The sequence below is a fragment of the Pristiophorus japonicus genome, chromosome 18 (genome assembly GCF_044704955.1).
Source record: "Pristiophorus japonicus isolate sPriJap1 chromosome 18, sPriJap1.hap1, whole genome shotgun sequence".
Classification (NCBI taxonomy): Eukaryota; Metazoa; Chordata; class Chondrichthyes; family Pristiophoridae; genus Pristiophorus; species Pristiophorus japonicus.
The window spans coordinates 8,998,144-9,021,745 of record NC_091994.1 but is presented as its reverse complement, the minus strand read 5'-3'; the positions used below and the strand labels follow the sequence as shown (position 1 = coordinate 9,021,745).

General features: G+C 47.5%; 1 protein-coding gene across 2 annotated transcripts; it reads left to right on the top strand.

The window, feature by feature from the left end:
- The first annotated feature begins 2,089 nt into the window (after positions 1-2,089).
- Positions 2,090-19,430, top strand: LOC139228539 (zinc transporter ZIP3-like). 2 transcript variants are annotated; one of them, XM_070859630.1, is made up of 3 exons: positions 2,090-2,127; positions 4,202-4,613; positions 10,900-19,430. In XM_070859630.1, the coding sequence occupies exons 2-3, from the start codon at positions 4,407-4,409 to the stop codon at positions 11,638-11,640; spliced, it is 948 nt and encodes a 315-aa protein (XP_070715731.1). In that variant the 5' UTR covers positions 2,090-2,127; positions 4,202-4,406; the 3' UTR covers positions 11,641-19,430. The 2 variants fall into 2 exon arrangements, with proteins under 2 accessions (XP_070715731.1, XP_070715732.1); XM_070859631.1 differs by lacking the exons at positions 2,090-2,127; positions 4,202-4,613 and adding an exon at positions 6,228-6,329.
- Positions 19,431-23,602: the final 4,172 nt, after the last annotated feature.

Sequence of the window (23,602 nt, the reverse complement as noted above, 5' to 3'; positions counted from 1 at the left end):
TGTTTAAAAACATTAACACAGTCTTACATAAAAGACTCCAGCTAATCGTGGTCATGTGCGGGATTCAGATCTAGTTGGTATTGGAAGTGTAGTATGTTTGAATTTGGTCAAGCAATCAAATCAGACAAAGGCTGCTGAACATTTATGACCAGAATGAACACATTCAAGAGCTATATCTGAATATCAAACATCTGGGGAGCAGACTTCCTTTACTTGAATACACTGTAGATAACCAATTTCCTTCCCTAAATGGTGTTAGTGAACTAGTAGTTGGGTTTTTAAAAACTAACTACATGGACACTTGTTCATTTTAACTGATACCAGCTTTACATTTCCAAATTATTTTAACTGAATTTAAATTCTCAAACTGCCATGTTGGGATTTGAATCCACATTCTCTGGATTATTCATCCAGGCCTCTACATTATTAGTCTAGTAACGTAACCAATGTACAAGGAGTAGTTGAAGCAAACAGCATAAATACGTTTAAGGGGAAGTTAGATTAGCACATGAGGGAGAAAGGAATAGAAAGTTATGCTGATAGGGTTCGATGAAGTAAGGTGGGAGGAGACTCGTGTGAAGCATAAAAACCACCATGGACCTGTTGGGCCGAATGGCCTGTTTCTGTGCGGTAACTACCTGGTTATCTATTAAGTAGCATGCTTTATTTTATAGCATAAGACAATTGTAAATCAATTATTTACAACAGCCTCTCTGTAATCTATGAAAAGTTGCTGATGTATGTGGGTGGTTTGCCATGGATTTAGTCCCTAGCTACTCCAATTCTGATATACCTAATAAATGTCTACATAACACGATTCCAAAACATCTCTCTGCAAATAGAATCATAGAACAGTGCCTCTAGTTTAAAAAAATCTTATGTACAATGACATAATTGTCTTAAATTATTTTAGGAATGCTAAAGTACTTAAGACACTCAACTAAGGTAAATACAATGACATTTGCAAACTGTCAAGATAATGTCACATATTCAAACATCACATCATCAAACCTCCAGGAATGTGTCCAACCAGAGTTGGCAACCGGGATCTTCCTTCTAGTTCTACTGAATGTGGTTGGACTGTGAGGGTGGACATGTGCCCAGGGAGCAGCATGGAGGCATGCTACTACAAGGTACAGCGCGAGCTGGTGAAGGAGGGCAACGGCAGCGAAGAGTGACGTCAGCAAGGTCCAGGTCAGTGATTGGCGCGTGGATAGGTGCAGCGGGAGCGACGAGATCGGGGCGAAGGAGCGGCGAGAGACTGTGGAGGGATGTGATTGGGGCCCAGGGGAGGTGTGAGTTCGGGGCCGAGGGGCAGCACGGGCCCAGCCCACACTACGATATGTGTGCGCACTAGGTCCACGCAGCAGAGCAGGTCGCCAGTTGTCTTGGGCAATCCTTGCCACTGGACCAAGACCGAGCTCTGTCAAGCCTGTTTAGTGGCTGGTGTGCAACGGCCACCCCACGTTAAAAAAAATCCACGCACAGGTATTTTCCACCCTTCAGGATGCAGTTCGGGTTCTTCATTCGAAACACCTGTGAACTCATCCTCTTTTTGGCGTGGAAGCAAGTCATCCTCGTTTCGAGGGACCGCCTATGATGATGATGGGACATGTTGGGATCAGATAGGGTTCTTTCTCAATTGTGTCAGAAATGCCAGCACGGTAAGCGGGATAGCCCAAATATTACACACATGGATGATTTTAGAAATCTCTCTCTGCCTGAAGGGGCAAAGAAATACAGGCCGGAACTGTTGTCTCCTCCTTGTGCTGCGCAGTCGGAATCACTTCACAGTTACCAGCCGCTTAGTAACACCAGTGAAAATTAGAATATGGACAGCTTTTCAAATTAATCATTTCACAACTGAGTCCTTAATGACTCTTCTTGTTAAAGTTCGCATTTAAGTTCATCCAAAACTGAAATCTGCCGGTGATTAATTGTTTAATGAGCGGGAAGTGAGAGGCGCGGGGGCGTGTTTATCAGGTTGCCCCAGTGTGGGCGGGTGTGTCTGTGATTGACATAGGAACCGACCAATCAGATGCGAGCGTCGCCTTTCCGGTGCAATCGAACGCCCAATCAGAGCGGCGGAAGTGTTCATCCGCGGCTGTCAGGGGGAAGGAGAGGACGGTGAGTGAGGCAATGGAAGGGGCTTCCTGGGGGCAAGGGGCCCTGTGCTCTTCCACTGTAGGGGCATCACATGGAGGGGGCAAGGGGCCCTGTGCTCTTCCACTGTAGGGGCATCACATGGAGGGGGCAAGGGGCCCTGTGCTCTTCCACTGTCGGGGCATCACATGGAGGGGGCTTCCTGGGGGCAAGAGGCAGTGTGCTCTTGCACTGTGTGGGGCTTCCTGGGGGCAAGGGGAAGTGTACTGTTCCATTGTGGGAGGCATCACCATGGAAGGGGCTTCCTGGGGGCAAGGGGCCCTGTGCTCTTCCACTGTGGGGGCATCACATGGAGGGGGCTTCCTGGGGGCAAGGGGCCCTGTGCTCTTCCACTGTAGGGGAATCACATGAAGGGGGCTTCCTGGGGGCAAGGGGCTCTGTGCTCTTCCACTGTAGGGGCATTACATGGAGGGGGATTCCTGGGGGCAAGGGGCCCTGTGCTCTTCATGATGGGCATCACCATGGAGGTGGCTTCCTGGGGGCAAGAGGCCCTGTGCTCTTCCACTGTGGGAGCATCACCATGGAGGGGGCTTCCTGGGGGCAAGAGGCAGTGTGCTCTTACATTGTGGGGGGCTTCCTGGGGGCAAGAGGCAGTGTGTTGTTCCACTGTGGGGCCATCACCATGGAGGGGGCTTCCTGGGGGCAAGAGGCAGTGTGTTGTTCCACTGTGGGGGTATCACCATGGAGGGGGCTTCCTGGGGGCAAAAGGCATTGGGCTGTTCGACTGTGGGGGCATTGCCCTGTAGGGGACTTCCTGGGTGTAAGAGGCAGTGGACTGTTTGACTGTGGCGGCATTACCGTGTAGGGGGCTTCCCGAGTGCAAGAGGCAGTGGACTGTTTGACTTTGGGGGAACATCACCATGTAGGGGTCTTCCTGGGTGTAAAATATCTTGAATGTTTGTGGGTCCTTCAGTTATATTCAGTGGGTACTTTGTGTGTGAGCCTAGGTACAGTAGTAAGTATTGGCAGGCTGCTTGACAGTGGCGACATCACAATGTGCACAGATGCTCGCATCCCAGAAGTGGTCACTGAATAGCAATTAGCAGCTGGAACCCTAGCAGTTTGTTTCCCCTTCTGTAGTCTGTACTGTTGAGACCAAGAGTCAAATCTAGGACCTTTCTAAACTATTCTGCACTGGACAATGCATTTACTAATTGGAGATCCTTTTTTTTTTGCAAAAAGATGTCCTCGTAAATTTATCACCAAGATTTGGGCAAATCATATTGTTAACATTGGTGCATGATTTTAATTTAAGTTGTAGTGTAAAACTGCTACTGCAGGATTAAATGTTACAGCATAACTTTTATGCACACTTTAATAGTGAGTATTGTAGTTGTTTTAGAAATCTTTTTTTTTGGCATGGCTGGTGACAATATTGTCCTTGGTTTGTCCACCTGGCATTGGAAAAGGAAAGAAATCTCACCGGGTTTTCATTTCTAACCACTATCCGGCAATTCCAGCTGGAGATCTGTTGACCAGGGGTTCTGTGAACTCCGCAGTGAAATAGCCAGTTGATGCTACTTGGCTGTGACCTCGGGCGAAATTGTCATTTGTCCTGAAGGCCGACACTAGTGGAACGGTTCCTCACCTTGAGTTGCCATTCATCCAGCAAGAGAGGAAGGGAGGGGAGAAATCTTAGGACGGGGAACTAATTCATGTCCTGTTGGACTTTATTGTCAATATGTTTCCGTTCGTGCTGTTATGGTGGTAAATAAATACTGTGCAGACTGAACATGCTGCTTTGTTAGTTTTTGTAGCGTGTGGCATCTTTTTGTTCATCCCTCTGTACTGTAATCTCACCCATCAGGATATACTTTTGATCTCCAATTTAATTGGCGCATGCATTAGATATGATTGAAGTCAGTTGCGTGATCCCGTTGTACCACTCCCCTCCTCCTCCTCCTGTCCCCTCCCACCAAACCCTAGGCAACGAATGATGTGTTGGACTAAAAGCTCTCTTTACCTCACCACCATAAGTTTACAAATCGTAGCGAAGAAGAGAAAATGCTTTTTGTCACAATGTTTTTTCTCTTCCTAGTTACAATGAAATTGGAGGCAGTCACAAGTCATCTGAGAGGGGGTTTAACAGGACTGTGCTGTCCCTTTTTGAGGAAAGAAAAGATATCAGAAGTCGACGGCATAATTGAATCTTTTTAATTTAAAGAGACACTGAGCGCCATCACCTCTACGTGTCTCTGAACCCACCTTTCTGAAGGCCGAGGCCCCATCGCCCGCACACGAAGATGAATATTTTGGTAACTAAACTCCTCTGCATGGCGGGGGTTTTCACCCTGATGATGTTGGGCTCTCTGTTGCCCGTTCGGATAATCCAAGCCGACTATGAGAAAGCGCACAAGTCCAAGAAGGTGCTCTCGCTTTGCAGTTCGTTTGGTGGTGGAATATTTTTGGCTACCTGCTTTAATGCTCTGTTGCCAATTGTAAGGGAAAAGGTGAGAACTGACCACTTGTTAATTGTTGCTGATGGTGAGAGCAATGCCATGGGGGGGGGGGGGGGGAAGAGGACAGCGGGGGGGGGGGGGGGGAAGAGGAGGGGGGCGGGGCGGGAAGAGGAGGAGGGTGGGTAATTTATAACGGGTTGGTCGGGATCATTTGCAAACCAGAATTAATTGGTTGATTATATCTGAAGGAATCCTGGAAGTAACTTGATTAAACTCTTGGAAAACCTGCTGTGACATGATGAAATTGAAGGAGTCTATAGATGGTTTACCTGTGACACTGGAGGAGTCTATAGTACCTGTACAATGGTTGGATTGGGGCTTGTTCACGCCTTGGATACTGGCAGTGAAACAAATCTCCATTTTCTTTACACCAGTGGGTAGCACTCTCGCCTCTTGAGTCAGAAGGTTGTGGGTTCGAGTCCCACTCCAGGGACTTGAGCACAAAAATCTAGGCTGACACTCCCAGTGCAGTGCTGAGGGAGTGCCGCACTGTCAGAGGTGCCGTCTTTTGGAGGAGGCGTTAAACCGAAGGCCTATCTACTCTCTCAGGTGGACGTAAAAAATCCCATGGCACTATTTCGAAGAGGAGCAGGAGAGTTATCCGCGGTATCCTGGCCAATATTTATTCCTCAAACAACATCATCATTAAAAGAGATTATCTGGTCATTATCACATTGTTGTTTGTGGGAGCTTGCTGTACGCAATTGGCTGCCGCTTTTCCCACATTACAACAGTGACTACATTCCAATAGTACTTCATTGGCTGTATAGTGCTTTGGTATGTCCGGTGGTCGTGAAAGGCGCTATATAAATGCAAGTCTTTCTTTATTTCTTACACGTTTGCTGTTCTTCTCGAATGAGTTTGATGGTGTGAGATTCCCCATTTGAACCTTAACCTGATGAGCAATGACTACATTGCTTTGTTTGAAGCTTTGGGATGATGTTTCATGGTACAGGATTACTAAACTGTTAACCTCCCATTCTCAGGGCCATGTTAAACACTTCTGAGCCCAATATGGGCTTTCATTTATACTTTCTACATATTGCACTCATTCACTCTTGCACATGCAAAGCAATCTTAAAATATTGTTCATTATTCACCGATCACCCCCACTCACTGACCTACATTGGCTCCCGGTCCTCCAACACCTCAATTTTAAAATTCTCATCTTTGTTTTCAAATAACCTCCATGGCCCCTCCTCTCCCTATCTCTGTAATCTCCTCCAGCCCCACAACCTGTGAGATCTCTGCGCTCCTCCAATTCTGCTCTCTTGCGTATCCCCTATTTTAATCGCTCCACCATTGCCGGCCGTGCCTTCAGTTGCCTAAGCTCTGGAATACTCTCCCTAACCCTCTCCACCTCTCTCTCCTCTTCCTCTAAGACGTTCCTTAAAACCTGCCTCTTCAACCAAGCTTTTGGTCATCTGTCCTAATATCTCCTTATGTGTCTCGGCGTAACATTTTTATTAACTCTCCTGTGAAGTGCCTTGGAATGTTTTACTACGTTAAGGGTGCTATATTAATGCAAGTTATTGTACTGTGTTTCATCTCTCTCTCTCTCCAAAAACGTTCAGGTTCCACAACAACGACTGCATTGTCCATCAAACAAAGCTGTGGTTCTCATTTGCCACCTGAACTCTTAAGTAAAGTCACAGAGCAACTGCATCTAGTCTTAAAGGGATGCACACCTACATTCAATTTTACATGGTATAATTTTTCTTGCCATTATTTCCTGCTGGTGTCAAATGTTGTCTGAGAACGGTCCTGTGAAGTGTCTTGGGATGTTTTACTACGTTAAATGCGCTATCTAATAAATGCAAGTTTTTGTAAACAGCACATCCTCTGATATTTGCTAGCTGACAAGTTTTGGAACTGACTTGGTCAGAGATTGTAATTGTACAGATGCAGGAAGTTGGTCAGGCAATTGGCAGAACAGTTAGTTGAGGAATATTGATCGTGACCTGTGCAATCTGTTTTTGAACTCTGCCGATAGCCAGAAGGACGGAAACAGTCTTTCCCAGTCCGGGCTATTTCTACATTTCCTGTGCTTTGAGGGTGCCTTCTGTTAGAGCAAAGCTCTTTGTGACAGATCTAAATGAGATGAGGTTATAACTCAAACTGGCGAATGTTAGTGCTTGGAGTATCGGATACTTTGCACATTTTCAAATCTATGTATCAAGCATTCCCAAGTCAACAGCTTGTATTTATATAGCGCCTTCAATGTAGTGAAACGTCCCAAAGCGCTTCACGGGAGTATTATGAGATATTAAATTTGACACCGAACCGCACAAGTAGAAATTAGCGCAGGTGACTAGGCCAAAGAGGTAGTTTCTTGAAGAAGGAGGAAAGAAAGGCAGAGAGGTTTAGGCAGGGAGTTCCAGAGCTTGGGGGCACGGCCACCAATGGTTGGCCGATTATAATCAGGGATGCTGAAGAGGGCAGAATTAGAGGAGCGCAGACATCTCCGGTAGGGAGACAGGGTTGCGGGGCTGGAGGAGATTTCAGAGATAGGGAGGGGTGAGGCCATGGAGGGTTTGAAAATAAGGATGAGAATTTTGAAATCAAGGAGTTGCTTAACCAGAAGCCAATGTAGGTCAGCGAGCACAGGGGTGATGGCTGAGCAGGATTTGGTGCAAGTTAGGACACGGACAGCCGAGTTTTGGATCACCTCTAGTTTATTTAGGGTAGAATGTGGGAGGCCAGCCAAGAGTGTGTTGGAATAGTCAAGTTTAGAGGTAACAAAGGCATGGATGAGGGCTTCGGCAACGGATGAGCTGAGGCAAGGGCAGAGACAGGCGATGTTACGGAGGTGGAAATAGGCGGTCATAGTTATGCTGCAGATATGTGGTTGTAAGCTCATTTCAGGGTCAGATAAGACACCAAGGTTGCAAACGGTCTGGTTCAGCCTCAGACAGAAGTTGGGGAGAGGGATGGAGTCGGTGGCTAGGGAATAGAGTTTGATAGACCCAGGGCAAACCTCCATCTGCAGCGTTGTGACAACATGCTTTAATCTCAAAGAACACACGCGAATGTGCTTCTTCCCACTTCCCTCGCCAATGGTCCTTGTGGTTTCAGTGAGGCTGACATTGTGGTATAAGTCTAAAATATTGATACAGTCTAAAGGCCACTTCTTCACCCAGAGAGTGGTGAGAATGTGGAACTCACTACCACAGGGAGTGGTTGAGGCGAATAGTATAGATGCATTTAAGTCTCCTTGGTTGTCTTATCTGAAGAAGGATACTTTACAGGCGGTGCAACGAAGGTTCACTAGATTGATCTCTGGGGTGAGAGGGTTGTCCAATGAGGAGAGAGTGAGTAGATTGGGCCTGTACTCTCTCTGAAGTTTAGAAGAATGAGAGGTGATCTCATTGGAACATAAAAGATTCTGAGGGGGTTTGACAGGGTAGATGCTGAAAGGTTGTTTCCCCCTGGCTGGACTGTCTAGAACTTGGGGGCACAGTCTCGGGATAAGGGGTTGGCCATTTAAGACAGAGATGAGGAGGAATTTCTTCACTCAGAGGGTTATCAATCTTTAGAATTCTCTACACTGAATGGCTGTGGATGCTGAGTCGTTGAGTATATTCAAGGCTGAGATCGCTAGACTTTTGGATTCTAGGGGATTCAAGGGATATGGGGATCGGGCGGAAAAATAAAGTTTGGGTCGAAGATCAGCCACGATCTTATTGAATAGTGGAGCAGGCTCGAGGGGCCGTATGGCCTACACCTGCTCCTAATTCTTAGGGGAAGCTAGATCAGCTCATGAGGGAGAAAGGAACCGAAGGATATAGTAATGGGGTGGGGCACACCAGCACAGACCAGTTGGGCCGAATGGCCTGTATGTGCTGTAACACTTGTGTAATATTGTGGACTTGCAGCAATTTAGAACTGTTTGGAATTAGGTGAACACTTATCCCTCCCACTCCCTTCTTCCCAGGGAGAAAACTAATGCATCCCATTGATTGGCACTGGGCTGAAAGCTCGGCTGCAGACATGAAGGAGCAAAGTTCTAGGTCACTGCACCGACTCGTCTCCCAGATCCTATTTCCTTTGAAATAAAGTAGGCGGAAACAGCTCTGAAGTGGGTGCAGATCTTGTGTTGACCATCTTCTATAATTGTACATTGCCTCACTCTCGGCCACTGGCACAGGGCTCCATTACCAGAGGGAAACACCAGTGTCCCATTCCTGCCACACCTGTTGTTCACAGAGGCATGACGTAACTCGCCTTGAATAACTCACGCAAACTTTGGGATGTATTACTGGATGTCCTCACTTAGTCGTCCCAGGACACCATCGGAATCAGACACTGAGCACAGCAGCCAGCGTGGTGAAAAATGCTCAGTGTCCACTGCAGCTATGGGCGAGCTGGAAAAGGGACATTTTGAATAATTGACAAACAGGATTTCTCAACCCCTCCAGCCCCCTCCCCCGCCCCAGCTTCAGTCCTGAATACGCTGACTCTTACTGGGTACAGTTAACTAGAGCTGGAACGTGGCAGAATGAGGGAATGGGGCCCGGAAGAGCCGAGGGCCCTGGGGCAGCACGGACCTGCTCACGCTGCGATATGTGTGTGCACTAGGTCCGTGCAGCAGCGCAAATCTCCATTTGTCTTGGTTAACCATTGCCACTGGATAAAAGGCCAGCTCTGTCAAGCCCGTGTGGTGGCTGATGTGCAACGGTCACAACACGTTTTTAAAAAAAAAAAATCCACGCACAGGCATCTTCCACCCCCTCAACTGGAGTTCAGGACTGTAACATCGGGTCCTTCATTGAAACACCTGTGAACTCTCATGTGGAAGCAAGTCATCCTCGTTCGAGGGACCGCTTATGATGATTTGATGACAGTTAACTTGCATTAACTGCTTTCCCTTATCGTATCCTAGTGGCCATTATTGATGTGCATCCTGGAGAGTGCCCCCTGTGGTCCAGGAAGGGAGGTGGTGGAGAATGTGTGGTCGGGGCCCCTGAGAGTGTCCCCTGTGATCGCTGGGAGGGGGGGGGGGGGGCCCAGAGGGTGCCCCCTGTGGTCGGGAAGCCACAGTACCCCCTGTGGTCAGGGGTGGGGCCCCGGAGAGCGCCCCCTGTGGTTGCGGGGCGGGGGGGCGGGGGCGGAGAGCGCCCCTGTGGGCGGGGCGGGGGGGGGGGCGGAGAGCGCCCCCTGTGGTCGGGGGGGGCGGAAAGCGCCCCCTGTTGTCGCCGGGGGGGGGGGGGTGCGGTGCGGTGGAGAGCGCCCCCTGTGGTCGGGGGGGGGGGGGCGGAGAGCGCCCCCTGTGGTCGGGAGGGGCGGAGAGCGCCCCCTGTTGTCGGGGGGACGGAGAGCGCCCCTGTGGGCTTGGGAGGGGGGGGGCGGTGGAGAGCGCCCCCTGTGGGCGGGGGGGGGGGGGGGCGGAGAGCGCCCCCTGTGGTCGGGGGGGCGGAGAGCGCCCCCTGTTGTCGCGGGTGGGGGGGGAGCGGAGAGCGCCACCTGTGGTCGGGGGTGGGGCCCTGGAGAGCCCCATCCCCCAGTCCGATGTAATTCTCATCCAGGGATCACTAGTTACTGGCTGATTTCTATTTTCCTTTTTCCACGTCTATGGGCTCTGAAGCAAACAGTATCAGCCTTACTGCCACTAGCTGACATCAGCAAAGGCTGTAAGTCAAACCTGGGAGGCACCTAGTTCAATTATACTCTGTTTCTACCAAGTAAATCACCAAGGGAGCCTCAGATTATTTTTTTAATCATAGAAGTGAAGGAAATTCCCACTAAGAACTTAAAAAAAGAAAATCACTAAGAGAGGGGGCTTAACAGGGTAGATGCAGAGAGGATGTTTCCCCTCGTGAGGGAATCTAGAACGAGGGGGCATAGTCTCAGAATAAGGGGCCACCCATTTAAAACTGAGAAGAGGAGGACTTGCTTCTCAGAGGGTCGTGAATCTTTGGAATTCTCTGCCCCAGAGAGCTGTGGAGGCTGGGTCATTGAGTATATTTAAGGTGGAGATAGACAGATTTTTGAATGATAAGGGAGTCGAGGGTTATGGGGAGCGGGCAGGGAAGTGGAGTTGAGGCCAAGATCAGATCAACCATGATCTTATTGAATGGCGGAGCAGGCTCAAGGGGGCAAATGGCCAACTCCTGCTCCTACTTCTTCTGTTCCTACGTTATGTTCTTATGTTCTTAAATATTAGTCTCAGGGTGAAATGAACATTTTAGCACCACTTGTTTTACCAGTCTTGTACATCGTTCTGTCCATTGTACGACTTTACAAGCGTGTCCTATAGACTGTTGACTTCCTGTTGCAGGTTCAAGAGGTTCTTAAAATCGGAAACATTTCGACTGACTATCCACTGGCTGAGACGACAATGATGGTGGGATTCTTCCTGACGATCTTCATCGAGCAGTTGATCCTGACGTTCCGAAGGGAGAGGCCGTCTTTCATCGACCTGGAGACGTTCAACGCCGGCTCGGAGGGGGGCAGCGACTCCGAGTACGAGAGTCCCTTCATCTCGCCGGCCCGGGGCCGGGGCAACCCGTACGGCCGCAGCTCCCGCCCGCACTGCCACTCCCTCGGCATGTCCGAGGTGCCCCGCTCGGGCCCCCTGCGCCTGCTGGGCCTGGTCTTCGCCCTGTCCGCCCACACCGTCTTCGAGGGCCTGGCCCTGGGCCTGCAGGAGGAAGGCGCCAAGGTGCTGCGCCTGTTCGTCGGCGTGGCGGTGCACGAGTCGCTGGCCGCCGTGGCGCTGGGGGCCAGCATGGCCAAGGCGGCCCTGCCGATGAGGGACGCCCTGAAGCTGGCCCTGATGGTCAGCGCCATGATACCGGCCGGGATGGGCATCGGGATGGGCATCCAGAGCGCCGACAGCATCGGCAGTCACATCGCCTCGGTCCTGCTGCAGGGCTTTGCCGCCGGGACCTTCCTCTTTGTCACGTTCTTTGAGATCCTGGTGAAGGAGTTTGAAGACAAGCACGACCGCCTACTGAAAGTCCTTTCCCTGATCCTGGGCTACACCCTGCTGGCTGGGATTGTCTTTCTAAAGTGGTAACATTTTGCCCGGGTTCGGCTCGCGCTGTGTCTTAAGACACACGCCCAGGTTACACAGGGTGGCTGGCTATTTTCTCGGGTCGCAAGTTTTGATATTTTCTACCCCATTGTTACATCTGTCAGCTGTGGCTCAGTGGGCAGCACTCTCGCCTCTTGAGTCCGAAGGCTGAGGGTTCAAGTCCCACTCCAGAGACTTGAGCACACAAATCTGGGCTGACACTCCCAGTACAGTGCGGAGGGAGTGCCGCACTGTTATAAGTGCCATCTTTCAGATGAGACATTCGAGGTAATAAAAAAGGCCGTGTATAGAATCACAGAATCCTACAGCATGGAAGGAAGCCATTCGGCCCATCATGCCTGTGCTGGCTCTGAAAGAGCTAACTAATTAAACACACAAAGCCGCTCTTTCCCCATTGCCCTGCAATTTATTTTTCCTTTTCAAGTTTATTTGAAAGTTATTACTGAACCTGCTTCCATCACCCTTTCAGGTGGTGCATTCCAGATCATCATAACTCATTGTATACAGCAAGTCTGAAATTGTCAACTATGGCTCAGTGAGCAGCACCCTCGCCTCTGAGTCAGAAGGTTGTGGGTTCAAGTCCCACTCCAGAGACTTGAGCACAAAAATCTAGGCTGACACTCCCAGTGCAGTGCTGAGGGAGCGCTGCATTGTTGTAAGTGCCGTCTTTCGGATGAGATGTTAAACCGAGGCCCCGTCTGCTCTCTCGGGTGAACGTAAAAGATCCCACGGCACTATTTCGAAGAAGAGCAGGGGCGTTATCACCGGTGTCCTGGAGCCAATATTTATTCCTCAATCAACATCACTAAAACAGATTATCTGGGTCATTATCACATTGCTGTGTGTGGGAGCTTGCTGTGCCCAAATAGGCCGCCGCGTTCCCCACATTACAACAGCGACTACACCCCAAAAAGTACTTCATTGGCGTGAAAGGCACTAGATAAATGCAAGTCTTTTCTTATGGGTAATGGTATAATAGCCAATGTTACTGTAAATATCTAAATAGATTGAAGTTTGCTGCAAGTGTACTGTATAGGGTTGGCCCTGGGCTTGCTTAGTGTATTGAGTGCCAGTACATAAAAGGGGTTTAAAAAAAAACCATACTTAAGTCATTGCACTATAATAATTTGCCAGTACATCTCGTGGCATTCTTAGTTCATCCGAAATTGCTTCCATTAGTATGTCAGCCTCGTGTTATACAACTCCGACTAGTTTCTCTGGCAAGGCGCTATCACTGCTGGGTGTTTTCTTTTGTGGAATTCACTCGCTTATCATTCCACTTTTCTGAATTTCTAGTGGCGACACTGCTGAATATGTCTAGGTGTGTGTTGACTGTATGAGGTTTAAGTTACCGGTGGAGTTTTTGAAGCTTGCGCATTGAATTCCTTATGGACAGCAGCAGCATTTCTGCAGAAAAATCTATTTATAAGCATTTAGCAAATCTGTTCCAGGATTGGTTTTAGAGCCTTGTGGTACAACATGTTTCTCCAATGCTACTTAATACGAATGGAGTGTGCCAGTGTCGAAATTAAGGAATCGACAGGAATTACTCATTTTCCCCATTAGGCCACAGCGGGAAAGTCCCACGTTCTGTCTCCCATTTGTGTTCAGTTGGCAGATCCCAGTCAGGCTGCTGGTACAGCTCTCTCGCGGGGCCCGGGCGACCCTGTCTCGCGGGGTCCTGTCACACGCAGGCTCTACACCCCTGCACTAGGGAGGACAATCCGCCACGGTTCCAACTACCGATCCCCATGGCCTGTTAGAAAACACATCCTGTTGTCGAAGTGGTGTGAGAGCGGGATTGGGTTGAACTGTGATTTCTCTCCTTCCCCCCCCCTCCCCGCCCCCCCCCCCCCCCCATGGTTCATAGCCTGTCGACACTCGCTGTCTGAGCCTCGTGTGTGACGAACAGCCGCCTAGACGAGGCACTGGTTTGTTGGTAACAGTGAAATTGTGCCGTGGCATCGGGATGGAGGAATGTTGGAAGGGTGAAAGGGAGGAGGCAAAGAGAGAATAACTTCCTACTTTATCCTGCCCATTTTTGGACATTGTTACTTGTTTCAGCAGCCAGTGCCAATGACCTCGATGAGGTGGGCTGTATGGACGGAGGCACTGACCCCAGCAGTGTGAAAGAATTGAATTAACTTGCACCCCCTTTGGTTAATATACTTCTGTTAATTCAGCTCCCCTTATGTGATGCAATCATTAACCTTGCCGAGCATCAGCTTCCATTCTGCTTGTCTAGAACGAGGGGGCATAGTCTCAGAATAAGGGGCCACCCATTTAGAACTGAGATGAGGAGGAATTTCTTCTGAGGGTTGTAAATCTGTGGAATTCTCTGCCCCAGAGAGCTGTGAAGGCTGGGTCATTGAATATATTTAAGGTGGGGATAGACAGATTTTTCAATGATAAGGGAGTGAAGGGTTATGGGAAACGAGCAGGGAATAAAGTATAATGTGGATATATGTGGATAATGTGAGGTTATCCACTTTGGTGGTAAAAACAGAGAGACAGACTATTACCTGAATGGTGACAGATTAGGAAAAGGGGAGGTGCAACGAGACCTGGGTGTCATGGTACATCAGAATGGCCTACTCCTGCACCTATTTTCTATGTTTCTATGGAAGTGGAGCAGCTATGATCTTCTTGAATAACGGGGCAGGCTCGAGGGGCCAAATGGCCGACTCCTGCTCCTATGTTCTTACGTTGTTATGCATTTGTGTTTTTTGTGGCTCTCTAACCTTGTGCTGCGTTAACGATTCTCCCCTTTGGTGACAGTCGGGAGGGACCCTGTAATCGGGTTCAGTGCATCAGGGCTGGAGATGGGGGGGGGGGAAGAATCAGCCCGGCTTCCTGCTCCTGGTGACTCGCTCTAGTGACCCCTGCTGGAAGATGTATGTTTTCACAGCAGGTGAGGACTGATTCCAGCTGTGCTGTGATGGCACCAGCACTACTGAGAGATAGTACAGCGAGAGTGTGTAGCCGCACAAACATAGAGCGAGGGCATCCGGTACCAGTAAAAGCACGCACCAGCAGTCGGTGCCTCAGGAGAGAAAAATGGCAAAATAAAGTGTTGCTTGTAACAAATTTTTTTTTTTTTTACAAGTTTACTGCTGATGACTTTTGCTTTCTAAACAGTAGGGGCTGCACAGGAAACAGCCCTGACAGATGTGGCAGGGATTCTGTGCGTGCTTTGAGAACCTCCGGAAGGATGCTGTTTCCTGTGGATGGGATTGGCAGAAGATGGATGGAGCGTAATTGCCCTGGGGGGGTTGGCGTGGGGTGGGGGTGTAACGAGCTATTGCCTGGGTAACGCCTCACCGTGGTGCACTGGAGCAGTTTGTTGCTGTCTGTGTTGTCTCAAAGCACCTTCTCAGTAAGTGGTTTTCGGAACTAGCCCATTTCCTCCAGCATCGTGAGCCGGAGAAACTTTCACCCTAATGTGTTTCTCCTCTGAAGGCACTGACTTGCTGAGAGACAGTCCCACAGGCCGTACCAACCCCTACCTCGCTCAAGCGTGCCCGACCTTCCCTTGTGGGTCCTGATAGTGTGTGCCGCTTGGCTATTCGGCCATGAAGGACTCTAGGAAAACAATGATTTTGTGAAATTATAAGGACATAAGAAATAGGAGCAGGCGAAGACCATTTGGCCCCTTGAGCCTGCTCTGCCATTTAATAAGATCATGGCTGATCTGATCTTGGCCTCAATTCCACTTCCCTGCCCATACCCTATCTCCAGCTTAAATATATGCAACGATACAGCCTCCACCGTTCTCTGAGATAGAGAATTCCAAAGATTCATGATCCTCTGAGAGAAGAAATCCCTCCTCGTTTCCATTTTAAATGGGCGACCCCTTATTCTGAGACTAAGCCCCCTAGTTCTAGATTGCCCCACGAGGGGAAACCTTCTCTCTGCATCTACCCTGTCAAGCCCCCTCAGAATCTTACACGTTTCAATAAGAGCACCTCTCATTCTTCTAAACTCCATTACGCTGCTTACAAGCATCTGAGACTCGCCTGTGTAACCAAGAGGCTCTTTGACACAGATGCCGTCTGGATCTATATTGCTGTAAATATATAATGCACTTTGCTCAGTTTTCTTTTTGTACAACATGTTTTACACCCTATTTAAGAGCAAATTATGGGAAGCTAGTTGCATTGTAAGTGGAGTGCGCTGACTGAAATAGTATTAGGTGGGACTGTGGAACAACGAGTCACTTCACTAGTAATGCTTACTGAATCAATTCAATTAGAAAAACTATTTTTTTTTTAATTGCTGCAGCAAGTTAACCTATCCTTCAAACAACATTGAAATATATTCGCAAGACGGCCTTGCATTTCAAATTAATTTGTATGTGAAGCACTTTGACAGATGTAATAAAGTGTGTGTCAATACAAGGTGGGGTCTTTATGCACGACCATCAGGGAGCACTTATTCTAAGCCATTTGATTGTGATAGATTTTATTTTAATAGAGGTTTGGCAACACCTTCATGCCTAATGAAGAACTATGATATTGGGTTATTTATTTGTGTGAAGTTCTGTTCTCGAATGGAGCTGTGTGAAACTGGTATTTATTTAATAAGCTATATAATGCTGTTTTTTCAGGCTCGTGCTCTTGCAGACTGTGCTTGAGTTGAGGTTGCACGTTTGGTGCTGTGCGTTGCCGGTCTGTCTGCTTCATGTCAGCTCTGCTGCAAACCTGTAAACCCCAAGTCTGCTTTGTTTTAAAGGTTTGGATCCCAATCTGGACTGGCAATGCAACTGTTCAATTTGGCAGGAGGGAAAAGGAGGGCGATCCATTAATGTTTCTTGTAACATATTATAAAAAGGATATCGCGGATGAATCTCTGGAATTCTCTACCCCAGAGGGCTGTGGAGGCTCAGTGGAGTGTATATTCAAGACAGAGATCGATAGATTTTTGAATATTAAGGGATATGGGGATAGTGCAGGTAAGTGGAGTTGAGGTCGAAGATCAGCCCTGATCTCATTGAATGACGGAGCGGGCTCGAGGGGCCGAGTGGCCTACTCCTGCTCCTAATTCTTATGTTAGCTGGGAGGGCAGCTGTGGGAAATTAGAAAGCACTAAACAACATTTGCCGTTATTAGAAAAAAGAATAAGGAATTTGCACACACTATTTTAACAAACACATTAATGGATGTACTAAAATGAACACACAAAATTTCAAACTCCTGATCTCTTCAAATTGAGCTTGATTTTTTAATTAACTTTGGCCTCGTGTTTCTATAATTACAGTACATTTTCTCATTTATGTTTTGTTAATTTTTTTAAACAGTATTTATTTTGTCCTTTCCCTTCACACTCACAACCGTTGCCATTTTGTGCTGCTGTGCTATCAATGTCGTGCACCAGCCCAGCACCCGATGACCCTCCAATGGGAGGTGTGCACCAGGTCTGCCTGTTATCTGTACTCTCCTCATCTCGGAGAGTTTTATCAGGTCCCAACCAGGCGGCCAAAAGGCAGTGTCACATAGAAGGCACATTCCTGCCCAGATAGTGTTGTCACTAGAAGTTGATGCGGATAATCTACAAGAAAAAAAATCACACAATATGTTTTGACATTGTGTCAATACATTTCCCATGTGGTATTCTTAATCGATCTCCTTAGCTTGCTTGCCGGCTCTACAATCACCAGTGACTGGTCTGCAACCACCAGCCCTGCCGCCTGTTTCATGGAAACATTGTACAAAATTCTCTAGTCATTTCGCAGTTTGGAAGGACAAAATCTATAAGTTAAGTGGACATAGTATGAAAGTGTTACACAACTGCTATTACACATTACTGAAATTCTAGTGATGCGGGAACCAGATGCCTTCCAATTTGTCCAACCTGACAAAATACAGTTTTGATCTAATGTCTACTGCCCCACTTTCTGGGTGGTGGGAGCTGTGTGGAGGCATTTTGTGTGAAGCCAAATTAAGAGAGCCTGATTATAAGTTGAAGACAACATTAACTTAACCAGAAACAGCTTCACCCTCTTTTTTTTAAATTAAAATAACACAACTGGCTAATACAGTGAATAACACAAAGGATGTGGAGATCAATTGAGGTTTTGAGCATGGAATGGTATGGGTTTGAGGTGGGGAAAATGGCCAGTCCAGGTCCCAAAAGAGGATTTGCAATTAGTTCTCATAATACAACTTGAAGTTCGTAGGTGGCCCTCCGTAGATGTCCTTCTCTGTGGGCCTCCGTTCCTAGACAAGTGTCTGGGATTTGTTGGTGTAGCAGGAAGAGAGAAGCTTTTCAGAAAAAAAAGTAAATATGTAGTTTTACAATAAATCACCAAGTGGCCCTTGAGCAAGTTACTACTTCGGATTGTGACGAACCAGAGCAGACCTGATCTAAGGGGTGAGGCAAGCTTTAATGAATGGTTGCAAGGCTTTTTTATTTTTGTGTGTCAGTCGTGGCTTGGCTAACCCTTGCCACTGGACTAAGACCCTAGCTCTGTCAAGCCCGTGTGGTGGCTGGTGCGCAACGGGCCACCACACGTTAAAAAAATCCACGCACAGGCATCTTCCACCCTTCAATATGCAGTTCGGGATCTGGAATGTCCGGTCCCTCATTGAAAGACCTGTGAACCCATCCCTCTTTGGTGTGGAAGCAAGTCATCCTCGATACAAGGGACTGCCTAATACTATACTAGTAAGCAGCACTCTCGCCTCTGAGTCAAGGTTGTGGGTTCAAAGTGTCACTCCAGGGACTTGAGCACAAAAATCTAGGCTGACACCAGTGCAGTACCGAGGGAGTGCTGCACTGTCCGAGAATATAAGAACATAAGGAACAGGAGCAGGAGTCAGCCATTTGGCCCCTCGAGCCTGCTGCGCCATTCAATAAGATCATGGCTGATCCGATCTTGGCCTCAACTCCACTTCCCCGCTCGTTCCCCATAACCCTTGGTTCCCATATCGTTCAAAGATCTGTCTATCTTCCCCTTAAATATATTCAATGACCCAGCCTCCACAGCTCTCTGGGGTAGAGAATTCCAAATATTCATGACCGTCTGAGGGAAGAAATTCCTGCTCATTTCCATTTTAAATAGGCGACCCTTTACTCTGAAACTATGTCACCTAGTGTTGTCTTTCGGATGAGAAGTTAAACCGAGGCCCCGTCTGCTCTCTCAGGTGAATGTTAAAGATCCCATGGCACTATTTCGAAAAAAGGCAGGGGAGTTCTCCCCGGTGTTTCTTGCCAATATTTATCCCTCAACCAACATCACTTTTAAAAAAAAAACATTATCTGAGTATTATCACATTGCTGTTTGTGGGAGCTTGTTGTGCACAAATTGGCTGCTGCATTTTCTACGTTACAGCAGTAACTGCACTTCAAAAAGTACTTCATCTGTAAAGTGCTTTGGGACGTCCTGAGATCGTCAACGGTGCAATTATTTATTTTTCACGGCAAATGATCCGTCGTCTTTTAATTAAAAGTGCTTGGGGAGCTGAGCTAGGGAGGCATGGAGAGTGGGGAGAGGTCTGCTATCTTGGGATAAAGCTGGCGTTATGCAACTACTGCCTATCAGACCAGGAATTTCTCCAAAAACAGGCACTCAGCAGAGCTTGAAAATGGAGCTAAACGGATCGATCCATGCAGCAGACCTTGTGTGTGTGACACAGCATGCACCTCTCTGTACCGTACTCTAAATGTGTTGGGTAACAATATATTGTTTTGTAGAAATACTAACTTTTCTAATCGAGAACCATGGAATATGTTACAATTTAAAAAAAGGAAAATAAATAATTCCAGATATTGTATGTTCATGTTTTCATATTTGTTTTAATTTTATGTTGTTTGGGTGAGCTTTCACTGGGACTCTAAAACACATCTGGTTTTCGAATCTTTTCTATGGTATAAAATTATTGCATCAGCGACGGGTGTCTTTTCCCTTGCAGTTTTTTTTACCCTCGTCTCCTGAATCAGTTCCATAGGTGCTGGTCCCTCTCCTCCGATCTCTGATTGATTCTCTCGTGAGGCTATTCAACCGTGCCATCCGTCGCAGCCAAGTCTATTGCTGCACTCGCCCGATCACAGGATTGGTACAGATGAGGAAGACTAATCTGCCTAATGTTGGTTTATCAACCAGTGGCTCAGTGGGTAGCACACTCGCCTCTGTCTCAGAAGGTTGTGGGTTCAAGTGATAATGATTGAGGGATAAATATTGGCCGGGACACTAGGGAGAACTTCCCTGCCTTTCTTCAAAATAGCGCCATGGGATCTTTTACGTCCACCTGAGAGAGCAGACGGGGCCTCGATTTAAAGACCCATCCGAAAGACTGCACCTCTGACAGTGCAGCGCTCCCTCAGTACTCCAATGGAGTGTCGGCTTAGATTTTTGACTGGAGTGGGACTTGAACTCTCAACCTTCTGAATCTGAGGCAAGAGTGCTACCCACTGAACCACAACTAACAGTCAGAAGGTTGGGGGTTCGAGTTCCAGTCCAAGGACTTGAGCACAAATATCCAGGCTGACATTCCAGTGGAGTACTGAGGTGGTGCTGCACTGTCAGAGGTGCCGTCTTTCAGATAAGATATTAAATTGAGGCCCATCTGCTCTTTTGGGTGGACGTAAAAGATCCGATGGCATTATTTCAAAGAAGGGCAAGAGAGTTATCCCCAGTGTCCTGGCCAATATTCATCTCTCAATCAATGTCACTAAAACAGATTATTGCGTCATTATCACGCTGCTGTTTGTGGGAGCTTGCTGTGCGTAAATTGGCTCCCGCATTTCCTACACTACAACAGTGACTGCATTTCAAAAAGTACTTCATTGGCTGTGGGACGTGCTAAGGTTTTGAAAGGCTCTATATAAATGCAAGTCTTCATATCCTCTCCATGATAAAGACCACCTCCATAATATCAACTGTCTCTATGCTTCAGCTCATCTGCTGCTGAAATTGTCAGCCATGCTTTTGCTGTCTCCAAACTCGACTATTCCAGTTCTACCTGGCCGGCCTTCCAGCTTCCACTCTCCATAAACTTAAGCTCATCTGAAGCTCTGTTGCCCCTTTCCCAATCCCCCATTCGCCCATCACCGTGTGCTGACCTACGATGGCTCCAGGGCACTGAACACCTTCATTTAAAAATTCTCATCCTTATTTTCAAATCCCTCCATGTCCTCACCCCCCCCACCCCATCTACGTAACCTCCTCCAGCACTGCAACCTTCCAACTCTGGCCTTTTGTGCATCCACCACTTCCTTCAGCCATCTAGGCCCTAAACTGAGAGATTCTCGCCCTGAAACTTCTCTCGTTCCTCCTTTAAGACCCTCCTTAAAACCTATCGTTATAAATTCTGGATTCCAAGAACTCGCGTGAACCAGTTCCTGACCCCTGCCTCCGTTAAAAATAAAGACTTGCATGGAAGTATGTTTTTGGAAGTGTAATCACTATTGTAATGTGGGAAATGCAGCAGCCAATTCCCACAAACAGCAAGGTGATAATGACCAGATCATCTGTTTTAGTGATTGGTTGAGGGATAATTATTGGTCAGGACACTGGGGATAACTCCCCTGCTCTTCGAATCGTGCCATGGGATCTTTTATGTCCAGCTGAGAGGGCAGACAGTTTAACATTTCATCTGAAAGATGGCACCTCCGACAGTGCAGTGCTCCCTCAGTGCTGCACTGGAGTGTCAGCCTAGATTTATGTGCTCAAGTGTCTGGAGTGGGACTTGAACCCACAACCTTGTGATGTGGAGGGGAGATTGCAAGCCACTGAGCCACGGCTGTCATACAGCTAAAACATGCAGTTTAAGAAAAAACTTTTTCTCAACATACCATTTGCTTTCTTACTTGCAATACCTGCATGGTAACTTTCAGTGATTCGTGTACAAGGAAACCAAGGCCCTCTGAACATAAACACTTCCCAATCTCTCACCATTTAAAAAATACTCTGCTTTTCTATTTTTCTGACCAAAGTGGCTAACTTCACATTTCTCCTTATTATGTTCCATTTCTTGCTCATTCACTTAGGCTGTCTATATCCCCTTGAAGCCTCTTTGCATTCTCCTCACAACTTACATTCCCAACTAGCTTTGTATCAACAAATTTGAATATACTACATTTGGCCCCCCTCATCAAAACGTCAGATAATTATGTGAGTAAGGGTGGTGTCGAAGTGAGCTGTGAAATTTACAGCCACAATGATGTCATTATCAAAGCCAGGAGCCAATAAAAAAATGATGTACTAATTTAGCATCTATTTTAATGTAATCCTTCAGAACTAAAACTGAATAATTACAGTTCATTTCTTTTAATATTAACTGCTGAGCATCCCCTCTCGGTTGAATTGTTTTGAAGTGACGTGCAGCCTCAAAATAAATCGCGGGGATCCATGAATTGCGAGCTGTAATTAAATGCTGAAGGTGTTAATTGCTGTGTTTGAGGGAGGATGAGTCAGTCGTTGTGTTCCAGGTCACCGATAGGAATCTCCAGGGAAGCTATTCTCTTTTTTCCCCGTGGAATTTGATGATGCGGGTCATAATCGCAGATTGCCTGTAATCATACACACAGCGAGGCCACAGGAATGGTCGGAGGTGAGCTCACTCGAGTCACAGTGAGCAAATGTCAAGCGGACACCTGGCTCCTTGACGACAGGGAGGATGGTGAGAATCCAAAGTGGTAATCGCCTTGCTGCTGATGCCCCAGGATATTCTCAGCAATGATCTGCACTAAAAAATACATGTCCGCCCTGGAATTGCGCTGCAGGGGTCCAGTGGACGAGGGTTAAATAAATTCTGCTGAATTTTCTTCATCTGCTATTTTGGCAGAGGTGTTAAGTAGAATCGTCAAGTCTTCAAAAAATTAAATATTAATCTCCTAGACGTTGCTGGAGGCAACTCGGCAGAAAGATCAAAGGGGCAACAAAGAAATTGCACATCTTTTTTTGAACATTTTGCTTATTATAATGTTCTAAAAATATTGGCGATGGGGGTGGTTGTGTGCCTGGCAGTCAAGAATCGTCCTCTCGGGCAAGGAAGGGTCTGTTCACTTGCCAATTGGTGTGGGAAGAGGATGGACGTGTCATAAGAACATAAGAAATAGGAGCAGGTGTAGGCCATACGGCCCCTCGTGTTTCCTCCGCCATTCAATAAGATCATGGCTGATTTTCGACCTCAACTCCACCCTATCTCCATATCCCTTGATTCCCTTACAAGACTCTATCTTTGAATGTACTCAATGACTGAGCATCCACAGCCCTCTGGGGCAGCGAAACCAAAGATTAACAACCTTCTGGGTAAAGAAATTTCACCTCATCTCAATCATCCCTAGGGTTCAAGGTACGTCCTAAAGGAGGAAAGAGAGGTGGCGAGGTTTAGGCAGGGAGTTCCAGAGCTTAGGACCTAGGCAGCTGAAGTCGCGGCCACCAATGAATGAATAATTAAAATCAGGAATGCTCAAGAGGGCAGGATTAGAGGTGTGTAGTTATCTTGGGGGTGGGGTTGGAGGAGATTACAGAGATAGGGAGGGTGAGACCATGGAGGGATTGGAAAACAAGGATGTGAATTTTAAAATCGAGGCCTTGCTTAATCGACAATTAATTCAGGTCAGCGAGCACAGGGGTGATGGGTGAGCGGGACTTGGTGTGAGTTAGGACACGGGCAGCAGAGTTTTGGATGAGCTCAAGTTTACATAGGGTAGAATGTGGGAGGCCAGCCAGAAGTGCATTGGAGTAGTCAAGTCTAGAGGTAACAAAGGCATGGACGAGGGTTTCAGAAGCAGATGAACTGAGGCAGGGGCGGAGGGTGTTATGGAGGTGGCAATAGGCGGTCTCAGTTATGGCGTGGATATGTGGTCGGAAGGTAATTTCAGGGTCAAATATGGGCACCAAGGTTGTGAACAGTCTGGTTCAGTTTCAGATAATGGCCATGAATCGCTGTGGGACATTTTTACTACGTTAAAGGCGCTGTATAAATACAAGTTGTTGTTA